The sequence below is a fragment of the Phaethon aethereus genome (genome assembly GCF_964289735.1).
Source record: "Phaethon aethereus genome assembly, chromosome: 7".
Lineage (NCBI taxonomy): Eukaryota > Metazoa > Chordata > Aves > Phaethontiformes > Phaethontidae > Phaethon > Phaethon aethereus.
In genome coordinates, this window is record NC_138583.1 from 41730641 (window position 1) to 41742911 (window position 12271).

General features: G+C 42.5%; 1 protein-coding gene across 1 annotated transcript; it reads left to right on the forward strand.

Annotated features, from left to right (window-relative positions):
• Positions 1-1962: 1962 nt before the first annotated feature.
• LOC309406954 (opsin-VA-like) lies at positions 1963-11453 on the forward strand (the record flags this gene model as incomplete). The annotated part of the gene is made up of 5 exons (XM_082002333.1): positions 1963-2323; positions 3853-4063; positions 4658-4775; positions 9826-10065; positions 11223-11453. 5 exons carry the CDS (start codon positions 1963-1965, stop codon positions 11451-11453), a joined length of 1161 nt encoding a protein of 386 aa, XP_081858459.1.
• Between the last annotated feature and the right edge of the window lie 818 nt (positions 11454-12271).

Consider the following 12271-nt stretch of genomic DNA (forward strand, 5'->3'; position numbering starts at 1 on the left):
TGTAACAAAAATCAGAAGTCATACTGACAACTTGAACAATATGACAGCGTAAACCGACAACAAGATAGCTGGAAAAAATAGTTACCCATTCTTTAAAGGGGTGTCAATGTACAATCAATAGGTTTGTACCTTAAAGAAGTCCAGATAGTACCTTCTCTGTTGTATGCTAAATTCAGAGTTCTAGTTTCATTCACCCACAAGAATTTAAAATCTTGTATAATTGCAAACAACATAATATTCGAACTTTAATTTAAAGTTGTGGTCCGGATCTTCTGCTGTATTATGCAGCCAATGGAACTATGCTGAATCATGCCGTACAAGACCAGCTGGAGGCATTTTAATGTTGCTGTGTGTTAATCCTTCTTTTATTTATGACACTTGGAATTTTTTAATATTCCTGTTGAACAAGTGTTATTTTGTGAGTATTTCTTGTTACTAGATTTGATCTGCTTAAGGACTGTCTCTTTCCTTTTCAGTTGGGTATATATTAACCATTTAAAAATATCTTTGTTATCTTGGTTGCGTTAAGTAGGAATTACTTTTTTTCTAGTTCAAAATATTCTGAAATTTTATGATGCATAATTCTTTGTGCCAGTGTCCAGAAACCCTTTTGATTCCATTCTGGCATACCAAAAGATTTTAACCTGTGTTAACAAAGTGTTTCATGTACAAACCAAAGCAAATAAAAACTCAAGGGAATGTATGGACAGGCAGTGTTACTCATTTTCAGTCTCACTCCAGCTCCTGTTTGTTTATTCAAGTGTGGTGTATGATGTGCGTCCAAAGTGTGAACTCTCCAAGACGGGAACTAGCTTGCTTTTGTATTTTTCACTCTGGTTAGTAGTCTGAGGCTCTGATTAACAATTATGGTCCCTGAGAATTATCTCTCTCACTTACAACAGCTGAATGATTTCCCTGTAAGCATGGGTATTGAGCTTAATTTGTGGAATAGTTGCTGGCAGCCCTTTAGAACGGGAGTGCTGGCATATCTGTCACAGTATTGTGTCTTGTTAGGGTGCAGAAGCTACTCGTCTTGGGAGATGAACACAGGTAACCCCAACTGCTAATGATTATTAAAGAGTCCAGATACTTCCAATCATTTTTGTCAGAAATATGTGACTAGCTATTAATTTTCCTGATGTCTGTTGTCATGCTGTACTGATTTTATTTCTTTTCAGGTGTTTACAAACTCCAACATATTTTTGTGCATCTTTAAGTTTTTAGTACTAAAGCTGCAGTTACAATCATTATGCCTTCATCAGGGATAACATCTGTACTGTTTCTGATAGAAACTGAAATTCCATTGGGTGACATAGAAAACTTATTTAATTTGGAGCTTCAGTTCTGAGGCTGTAAGCTACCTTGAAATGTAGGCAGGGGTTTACAGTGCAGTCCCACTGCCAAGTTTACAGCCTCTGTGGTAGTCCAGCATTAAATCTTTTCAGTGCTGCCCACTTTCAAGAAACGAAGTCAGGTGGGAGCCTCCCCCTCGCTGTGCTCCCAGCAACACGGGGCATGAGGAAGATCACCCTGCGTATTACCAAAAGGAAAGCTGCTTTTTTACAGTGCTAAAGGTCAGGGAGGGATCCGAATAAACACTTCATTTTTCCCCACAGAGAAGGGATGATCTGAGGGATATTTCAGCACTGCTGTTGGCTGCTGCAGGAGGAGGGAACCTGCAGCTTCTATAGCTGGGTTTTGTTACAGATAAAGACACAGCTGCAGCAGGAGAGAGGCAGGAGACTACTGGCAGAAAGGGGCAGAAGTTGCTCTAAGAGATTGTCTCGCTCATCCCTGTTCCCACATTCACTGCACAGCACTAAACTTTCCACTGACCAAAATTTTGTTTCCTGGACTATTACTGGAAGGCAGAAGCACGGAGAGTTTGTTCACACTTCTGTTGGAGGCAGCAAATTTCTCCAGTATTATACACCTATTATTTCTGCTAGTGAGAGAGAAAACATGGATGCATTCAGAGCACCTGAAAATGAGTCGCTGATGTCCAGTTCCTCTGGTCCAGCCAGATGGGATCCTTTCCATCGTCCCTTGGACTCCATCCAGCCCTGGCACTTCAGGCTTCTGGCAGCAGTAATGTTGGTGGTGACCTCCCTGTCGCTTGCTGAGAACCTGGCTGTAATCCTGGTAACTTTTAAGTTCAAGCAATTGAGACAACCTGTCAATTATGTTATAGTCAATTTGTCTGTGGCTGATTTCCTGGTCTCACTGACTGGTGGCACCATCAGCTTTTTAACGAATCTAAAAGGTTACTTTTACATGGGATACTGGGCTTGTGTTCTGGAAGGATTTGCTGTCACATTTTTTGGTAAGCTTGATTTTGTTTGTAGTTGTATGTTCTTTTTCTTCAACTTCTTTCAATGTATTCTACTAGCTATCCTGCAGCTTCCCAAGTTGCTGACTTTGCATGCCTTTGAACTCACTGGTTCTTTCTCCAGTTACATATACTCTGTAGTTGGATCTCCTGTGTGAGTGAATAACATATCACTATCTCTGTCATGTATCAGTGGCTTGTTGCACGTATACTGATCATTGAATATGTTTAATATAATGAGAAGAAGCTTGCTAATAGAATGACAGCGTTGTGGGGTTTTTGGTAAAACAATATTAGAAAGAAATTCACTACGTGTAACTATTTTCAAGGATTGTATTTAGGTGTGTGCGTATATGGATAAATAAGAGAGGGAGAAAAAGAGTGAGTGGCTGCTCTTAAACTGTGGAAAATATCAGAGCACAGAAACATCTCATGTTAGCTGCCTTCCAGTGGTTCTGGGGAACCGTGACACACTTGTAACAGTCATCCCTCACGCCTACATCTTTTTGTGAGTCTTTTTCTTGGCTTTGTTTTACTAGCTACACAAAAAGTATTAGAAGTACTCGAAAAGGGAAAATCCTTACTACATAGTTCCCTGTGTAAATACACCTCTGCAGGATAAATGGGAAATTAGTTTAAAACAGGCCATCTACTTACTCGAGATAGACCTTCACTCCTGCCTCCCTGTTCCTGCTCCTGAAGCTGCGTAGTAAGGACAGCCTTCTCATGCTGTCACTGCTCTAAGCCAAGCACGTGCTGGTCCTCAGCCTGAACCCCAGTCTCACAGTTGCTCTCAACCTGTTTGAGCTACACAGAGGGAATGTTGGTGAGGGACACTGCTACTAAATCAGTTTGTCCCATGGTGAAAGATCAGGCTATTTCAAGATTTTGGTGGCCAGCCAGGTGATATGTGCTTAATAAACTGATAATTCGATGTTGTGGGCAGCTGCCTGTAGGTTAGAGTTTTATGACAGTCTGATATATGACATTTCTTGCAAAGATAGTGTTCTGAAGATATATCTTAATTTGTTAATTTGGAAGCTACATGTAATTTGCAGCTTTTCAGAGTAGAACCGAATGAAAAAAAGAAGTCATCATCAGTTAAACAGCCTGATTAGCTGCTTGGTTTTGTAGTCATTATACTGTAGACTGACAAACTAGACAAATAGGAAAATCTTGTGCTCTTGATAAATATTAGAATAATGCACATAAATTGTGCATCCTTTCACAACTTGTGTTGACGGAAAAGATGCCTGATGTGGTGGGTGGTCAAACACTGGAACAGGTTGCCCAGCATGATTGCGGAGTCTCCATTTGTGGAGATATTCAAAACCCAGCTGGGCTTGGTCCTGGACAGCCTGCTGTATGGACTGTGCTTGAGCGTGTGTGGGCTGTGTTGAACTAGATGACCTCCAGAGATGCCTTTCAACCTAAACAATTCTGTGATTCTGTGATGTGGAATGGTGTTTGCTTTGCAGTGAATCTACCCAATATTTGATGCTGACTGTGTTTTCTTACTATAGGCATTGTGGCTCTCTGGTCTCTCGCTCTGCTGGCTTTTGAGCGGTACATTGTGATCTGCCGCCCATTGGGAAATATGCGCTTGAGGGGGAAGCACGCAGCCCTAGGTATTGCCTTTGTGTGGACCTTTTCCTTCATTTGGACCGTTCCACCAACAATGGGTTGGAGTAGTTACACCACCAGTAAGATTGGAACTACTTGTGAGCTTAACTGGTAAGGCCACTCTTACAGAGTATGGTAAAGAAATGAAACTTGCAGCTCAGGACGTCTCAGGGGCAGGAATTTAAAGGAAAGGTTTAAAGATGATGTACATCTCTGCAAAAATGGATGTAAAGGAAGTTGTAACAAAACCAAGAAAAAATTGCCAAGAACAGGTTTTTAAAAAAAATAATTCTAAAGGGAATACCTTCCATCTCTAATGAAAATAACCATCCTATACCTTGTGCTTTTTGTCAGGATCCAAAGAGGACAGAGACAAATTTTTCAGAAGACTGGACAAAGCCCTGAGCAACCTGGTCTGACCCCATAGCTGTCCACTTTGAGCAGGAGGTTGGACTACATGTCCCTTCCCACCTGAACTGTCCCACAGTTCTATGGTACTGTGCCTACGGTCAGAGGATCCTGTCCGAGCCCACGGCCAGGGACATGGCCCAGGGCTCTGTCGGGTGACTTGTAAAGGGGCACCTTGAATAAAAGCAGTTGACAAAAATACTAGTGACAGCTTTGAAGAGCAAAATAAATACTTTGAGAAAATAATAAGAGAACATACTAGTAATACCTACGCAATGTATTTTGTGTTTTATACAGGTACTCAGGAGCTTATACTGACCACACGTACATTATTGCATTCTTCACCACCTGTTTTATAGTGCCTTTATCGGTGATTTTGGTATCCTATGGAAAACTGATGCAGAAGCTAAGAAAGGTAAGAGGCAGAACTTATAAGTAACCTTGTAAAATATGTAAATGTGGAAACATTTGGAATTTTTGTGTTTGATTTTCTATAAAGGTCAGACATAAGCAGATCAAATTTCCAGGCAGCAAATGCACTCAGTTATCATCCCTTGTTATATAATTATCCTTACGCACAGAAATTTGTGCTGTGTTTAGAAATTATTTGTCAAAGTGTGCAGTTCATATCACGTATCAGAATCTTATTAGCCAAACATCACACAAATGAAAGAACATCTGCCTCATAAATAAAGAAACTGAATGACCCAGTATTGGTTTATTTACAATTGTACTTCAGTTCAGTGATGTTTCTTAAGACTCAAACCAGGTAAGTCAGAATTTGACTTAAAATGACTGCATTTGTAAATTTTAGGAGTGCTGGCTAATACTCTAAAACACTTACATGCACAATAAGATGTAACATTTGTAAATAATGTAATGCTCTTTAGTAAATAAAGTATTAGATTGTCCAGCAACATTAAAAAGACTTGAGAAACACTTCTGAATTTTATTTAATGATTATATTGACCTGAGCCAAAAGAGACTCTGCAAAAAGTGAAAAAGAAGAAGAGAATAGAATAGGAAAATTCCTATTTGGAACAGGATTTCGGGGCAATACTGTTATTTCTATTTACTGCAAAGCTGCCTTGTCTTATTGCTTCAGTAATAAATTCAGTAAATTTCTTCAATTTACTGATGTTTTAAATTATTTGGGATAGTCAAATGCTCCTGTTTATTCTAAGAGTTGTTTTCTCTAAGTAAAAGAAAACAGAAGGGAAATGCAAAAAATATTTTATTTTCTCATTAGAGAATAGAGATTGGAACATGTGTGCTTCAGGTGGCATCGTGATTCCTCTAAACAGATTTTTCTTGGTTTCCTCCAGGATGCATTTAGAGGAGAGGTGGTTAAAGGGCTGTGAGAGGCTGATTTCAGTATTAAGCGCGCGAAGTTTGCCCAGGCGAATGTGAACCACAGCACAGGTGCAGTGGGGCTCGCAGCACCGAGGGTGAGGCCGTCAGTGTCCGTGGGTGCGAGGGTGGGTGACACGAGTTACAGGAGACGCAGATGCATGAAGAAAATCACTGCTGATGACTCAGAATCTCCTAAGATAACTTGTAAACTATGATTCTGCTATTCTGAATGTCCCCAACTTTTATTAGTACTTTATCTTCCCCTCTCCTAACCTACCTGCAGAGGAAATGGCATGAAGAGAGCGAGCAGGGGCCAGACCTCGGCGCTGCTGCCACCCGAGGGCAATGTGCTCCTGAGGGAAGGAGCTCTGCCGCTTGGCTTGGGAGGGGGAGGACCCCCGCGGCGCCTGGGCACCCCGGGGGCAGCATGGCAGCGGGTGGCGGGTGTCCCTCCCCGTGACTGGAGGTCACGACACGGGCCCAGGCCCGCAGGCCTGGGGAAGGGGCACCTCCAGGAGGCTGCCCCTGGGAGGGAGCGCCCGTGGGTGGCCTGGTGCCTGGCATGAAAGGGAGGGGTGTTAACCCAACAGTGGGGATGGGAAGGCAACGAGACCACTGGCCGAGCACCCAGCACTGTGATGGGTCTGCCAGAGCTACTCGGGTGCTCCAAGGAGGTGCACAAAGAGGGCCATCTCCTTCCTCTGGGACAGCCGCTTAAGAGGCTGCAAGTTAAAAACAAAGCAGGTGAGATGAGGAACAAGGGAGGCAATGAAGGCAAATATCACCCCCAGTCACAGCAGCAGCCAGTGAATGGTCCATTTTGCCATTTGGGTCAGGTCGGGATGTCCCAGCGTGGGCCTGGAGCCATGGGGGTGTGATCTCGCTATGCTGTCTTTCTCACTCCTCTCTCCGTTATTCAGAAAGTATAGCAGTAATGTTAAAAAAAATCACACTTCTCATCAAGTTGTATGTTTCACGCTCCCCTTGCAGCTCAGTGACCTGGCAGACCACACAGCCAGAAAATGCCGGGGTAGCCTCAGGGTGCCTCATCACAAATGACTTAGCCGTAGCCACCTGGCTTGTGCCCATCTTTGCCTTTGGCTTTTGTTGGCTTTTACACAGAGATGTAACTGTCTGAGTTGCCCTTTGTTACAACAGCTTAAAACACAGTCTGGTGTAGAAAAGCCAACTGCCTGCAACATAGCCTGTAAATTTATAATGAATTGCTATAAGGTTATATCTCACAACTAAGCTAATTTTTAAAAATCTGACTATGGTGAACAGAGACAGACCCAGGCACCAGAACTGGGGTCTTCATGTTCCCAGCTAACCCTCGTCCTGGATTTTGACTGCCACGTCCATGGTTGCCGCAGCGCAGACTTGTCCTGAGTACTGCTGGTGCCTCAGTCCCTGTGACCACAGCTTTACAGTTCCAACAGTAGCTTTCACTATAACTGCAAAGCTAATGAAAGAAATTAATCTTTAGGAAAAGATCTAATTAGCATTTCACAATGGAGATAAATTATTATGGCAATATTCCTTTGTTTGTAAGATGAAGCCACAGTACATGGTTCCTTAACAGTTTCATGTTCCCAGATTTAGAGTGTAAGGAATCTACTGCCATCCATGAAAAGCCGTAGCTGAGAAAAAGGCCAGGCTGATTTGAGACAAGAATGAAACCATCCAAAGCACAATCCAGGAGATTGTGTTCTTTCCCCAGGGTGACTGAACTTCTGCTGAAAGGGAGGCTGGGCTGCTCTCTGTGTAGGTACAATGTATATGAAAAAATGCTATAGACATGTCATATATTGGCAGGCAGTATCTTAGCTTTGCTCAGCACCTAACACAGCCTTCACTGATGCCTAAGAACTTGTAAGTATTAGGGCAATTCATTGTTATTATTCATTTGTTATTATTTTTGTTGTTGTACTTATTGTTTGTTAAAAACTCACATGAATTACAACTTTCTACAGAGGTAAAGACACCCCCCTGCTTGGAGGTGTTTCTATACCTCTGTAAGTACTAGATATGTTCAATTATCTGAGTGCAGTGCAAGGGTTATTGGGGAAAATGTGTCCATTCAGTTCTAACATTACTGTGGAAAGCTAAAAGGCCACATTACACTGAAAATTCTTACTTTATTAGCATGTATTACTGCAGGACCTGGCATCAGGTTTTTCTAGAGCCATACAGCGTTATCATTAGTTACTGCCCATGTAAGCTAACATTACATAACAGTGCCTTGTTGAAACAAAACAAGGATGTTTCCCAGAAGGACACTGACATCACATCACCTCTCTAAGCTGCTTGCATGATCAGTGAGAGAGGGAGCATTCCTGCTAAGTGCCCCAATCCCACTTTAATTCTGGTGTCATTAGACCACAGACACTCTTCTGCTAAAGGCCATAAAGCGCTGCAGAACGTGGCAGACTCTCCTGCTCGCTGCTGCTTAGACTGCTCTGAACTTTGCCCATGGCAATGAGGCTGCACAGCCACAGCAGAGGTGCTGTCTTTAACACCCATATTGGACACCTAGTTGTTTGCGGAACAACTGCAGAACATGTCTGTTCCATGTCATGAAAAAGTGCTTGAATTCAGGCTCACTATCTGCTTATGACTCACCAGGTGGTCTTCTTTTTCAGCAATTAAGTCATGAACGTGCCTTCAGTTAAACTGTTGCAATTACTAACAGCAGCAGTAGATTGGGAGTTGGCTGAAAACTTCTCAAAAGGTTAGCCAAAGCCGAATTTTTACACCCTCTGGGTGTGGTGGCTAGAGGCTGGCCAGGGCTCAGGTACACCAAGAAGAGGCAGCAGGAGCGGGCTGGGGAGACCAGCTTGGTGTGAAGCCTTGGGAGTAGCTTGGGGCTCGGGTGCTGGTGAGGGGACGGGGACAGCTCAGCCTCCTTTCCTGCACCATCTCACCTGGAGTTATTTACCCTCTGCTGATGCTGAGCGCAGCAGCCGTGAGCCTCTTTCCACATTTCTGGCAGAGAAAAGTCTGTGGTCCAAGGCAAGAGCTTTTACTTAAAGCCAGCCCCTGGCAGTGGCCTGAATGAGAACTTGGAAGAAATCTGAAACTGCTGAGACTTTTAAAAAGATCTCATAAGGACAATGCTGTGCTTGGGCTGACTGGTGCAGAAGATAGTTTTGTAGGTAAGATTACAGTTGGTTGGCTGTAAGGCTGGTTCAAAGGTGTATTTGCTTCTCATATTTGCCTTGTTATGGAATTGTGCTTTTCATTATATTTTGTTGTACACGAACTGGTTTGTCAGGACAGCAGCAAATGCATTTCAAAAAAAGACCAGAAACGGGGAAGAGAGCTAGACTGCTTCTGCCAGTGTAGAGAAAATGTTCTCTAGTCAGCTTGCCTGCAAGCCAAGAAGTCTAGCTTTATTAGGCTGTGTGCAGAGCCAGAGCTGATGTAAGCCAAGATAGCTCCATTGAAGTTGGTGATGTATGGCAAGTTCTATCACCCGAAAATGGAGCCCTAATTTCTGTTTCATATTTTTAGAGGTAACATTGTTATTGGATACTGCCAGTTGCTCAGTCTGTCAGGGTCATTCTGTTCTGTTATTTGGCATTCTAGAGGCCAAATCTTGTCTCTGATTTGACTAAAATCATTAGGATTACAGTTCTCACAGGTGGAAATTAAAGGTATTTCTGCACTGCCTTGAGGGGGGCTGCTGCAGCACCCATGAAGTTACCTGAGCTAGATTAACTTCTGTGAGGCTGGACAGCAAACCATCACTTCGCTCCTCATGACTTGGCTGAAGCTAGCTTGGGAGTGTCTCTACAGGCTGCGGTTGTGCCTGACTGCAATTAGATTTTGACACAGCAATTGCCCTACTAATTGCTTTTTGTTCTATCTTTGACAATAAAAATATAAAGATACTTAGGCGAAGGAAAATCTAATGACAGTATACAGTAATTTGTGTCCCCCAGCAGTAATGCTGACACCCTGTGGTCCGGTAACAGCATCCTTTTGTGCTGTCATACTCAAGAAGAGTAGGTCTTTCCTTCTAGCATGGCAGATTATTAGCCTGCTCACTAAATTCACCGGTTGGAGGCCTTGATGTTTGTGTTCTGGAATCTTCTATCTTTTCTTTAAAGGTGTCAGATACGCAAGGCAGGCTGGGAACAACCAGGAAACCTGAAAGACAAGTGACTAGAATGGTGATTGTTATGATCATTGCCTTTCTAATCTGCTGGACGCCATATGCTGCCTTTTCTATCCTAGTCACCGCATACCCCTCCATTGAGCTTGATCCTCGTCTGGCAGCAGTTCCAGCTTTCTTTTCCAAAACAGCTACTGTTTATAATCCAATTATTTATGTCTTCATGAACAAGCAGGTACTGTATGCTCTCAAAGTGTCTTTAACACTCATGTTTTGTTATTTTGTCTTGCTTTATAATTAATTAATTCTACCTAATTAGTTAACTAGCATTGCAATATCCAGAACTAAAAAACCCATCAATCACTGTATATCTACCTACCGGAAAGTAACGTAAGCCTCTGTGCATTATTAAAATATGAATGCTAATAATTACTTGGTTTAGATATTATAAAGGAAAATCAGCCCTTAGTGAACATCAGTTAGTTTTCTGTGTGAAAATTCTATCTTCAAGACTGTTCCAGTACATTTTTATAATTCTTTAGGAATATAACACCTGTGACTTGATTTTGAGATGGGGTGGAAGTTTTCAAAGCTTGAATTTGTGTCAGGGGAAATGCTGCATTTGTTGTTGTATGTTCAGGGAGGGTAGAAGAATTGCACATGCCTATGGGACAGGGAGCTTTCTTCTCCGGAATGGGGCAGAGGGTTGTATGCAGAGGAGAGGAAGTGACAAGGGGATGAACCAGCGTGGTACGTGTTCACTGGGGTAACAGGCACGATAAAAAACTTGAGCAGATTTATGCAATGAATGTAGCTACTAAGAGCGATGACATAAAGCAGAGAATAAGCATATAAGTGAAGAAAGATGTGTAAGAAGAAAAATAGTAAAGTGACTGTTGAATAAGAGGTGATGAATACATTTATTTATTCAGTCCTGCAGAGAGAGTTATGGCTTGTCTCACATCCTATGGACAGTACCCTATCTCCCAATGGCACATGTACGCTGGTCTTACCCTGCCCATGGGTGTAAGCAATGTGGAAACAAACCATCTTTGAATAGCTGGGTATTAGCATGTTAAAGCAAACTCATGAGCCTGGAGAAATCACCAGTTCTCTCCATTAGATGTGGTTAGTAACAAGCAGAAGAGGAAAATTATTTTTTAGAATAAGATTTTCCAGTAGTCTGGGTTTTTTTAGAATGTCATTATTTCTCAATTTTAGACTTCTTCATGGTGGCACACACAAATATATTTTGTGGTGCTATTTCTTTATATTCCCAGCTGACTCATGAGAGAATTTGCAAGGGTTTTAGCTGAGACACAGGCTGATTTATAGAGATATTTTAAAATTCCTTATGTGTTTTTATTCATCTCCTTTTTTTCAACTTTCTAGTTCAGGAAGTGTCTGATTCAGATGTTCAGCTGCAGTGCCATAGAAACTGCAGAGTCCAACATGAACCCGACTTCAGAGAGAGCAATGCTGACCCAGGACAAAAGAGGCAGTGAGATGTCCACCATGGCAGTACGCAGCACCGTTTCTAAGAGGAAAACCGGAGATGAACACAGAAATTGCCAATCTTTTGCTCAGTTGGCAGCTTCAGAAAATAAAATCTATCCCATGTAGGGTGGAACATATTAATGCAGTGCTACAGCATATTTCCGTGTTACAATCACTTAATACAAAAGATGTTGTCAGTGGGGACATTATGCTCCTGTGGACACCAGCTTTTGAGATTCCGGGCTACTGAATGCATGTAGGAATTTCTTGGCTCTGCAGTTGCTGTCAAACACCCAGCCGTAAGGTGAGTCCCTTCCTCCACTGCGTTCATCTTCCCAGTCCACAGCTTGCTTGCTCCTGAGGATAACATTGGGGAAGCCCAGTGTTGCCCTGCTGGCATGTAACACGGTAAGGATAGGGGAGTTTTACGCTGATAATGGCTCCTTGGTCACCTGGTCAAAAACATGAAGTGGCACATGGCTTCAATATGCTAATGGACCAATAAATAATATATAGCACACAGCTGACTCCATTTCAACCAGTGGAGGTTCAGGGAGGAACAGGTCTGAGTCCTTTTTTTGGTTTGTTTGGGTATTTTCACTGGAAAAGCAGAGAAAGCCAGAGGCTTCTGCACTTATATCTGTCCTTGATGAGAACCTCATCTGGGCTATTAAAATCTCCAGCAGCCTGGATGAGCCATCCGGACTCCCAAGCACTATTTTATTAAAACAAGCCCTATCAAGAGCTGTTCTTATCCTCCCTCTGTATTCCCTTTTTGTCAAGAAAAACTTCTGTGCTTGTGGCAACTTTTGAAGTAAATTAATTTGGACTAGATGATCATTGTAGGTCCCTTCCAACAGAACTATTAATTCAACTTTAGAAGAGGAGTTAGTAGGGTATAGGAAAGTACAACTGTGCAGGAATGCTGGAGAAAGCTCCAGTAG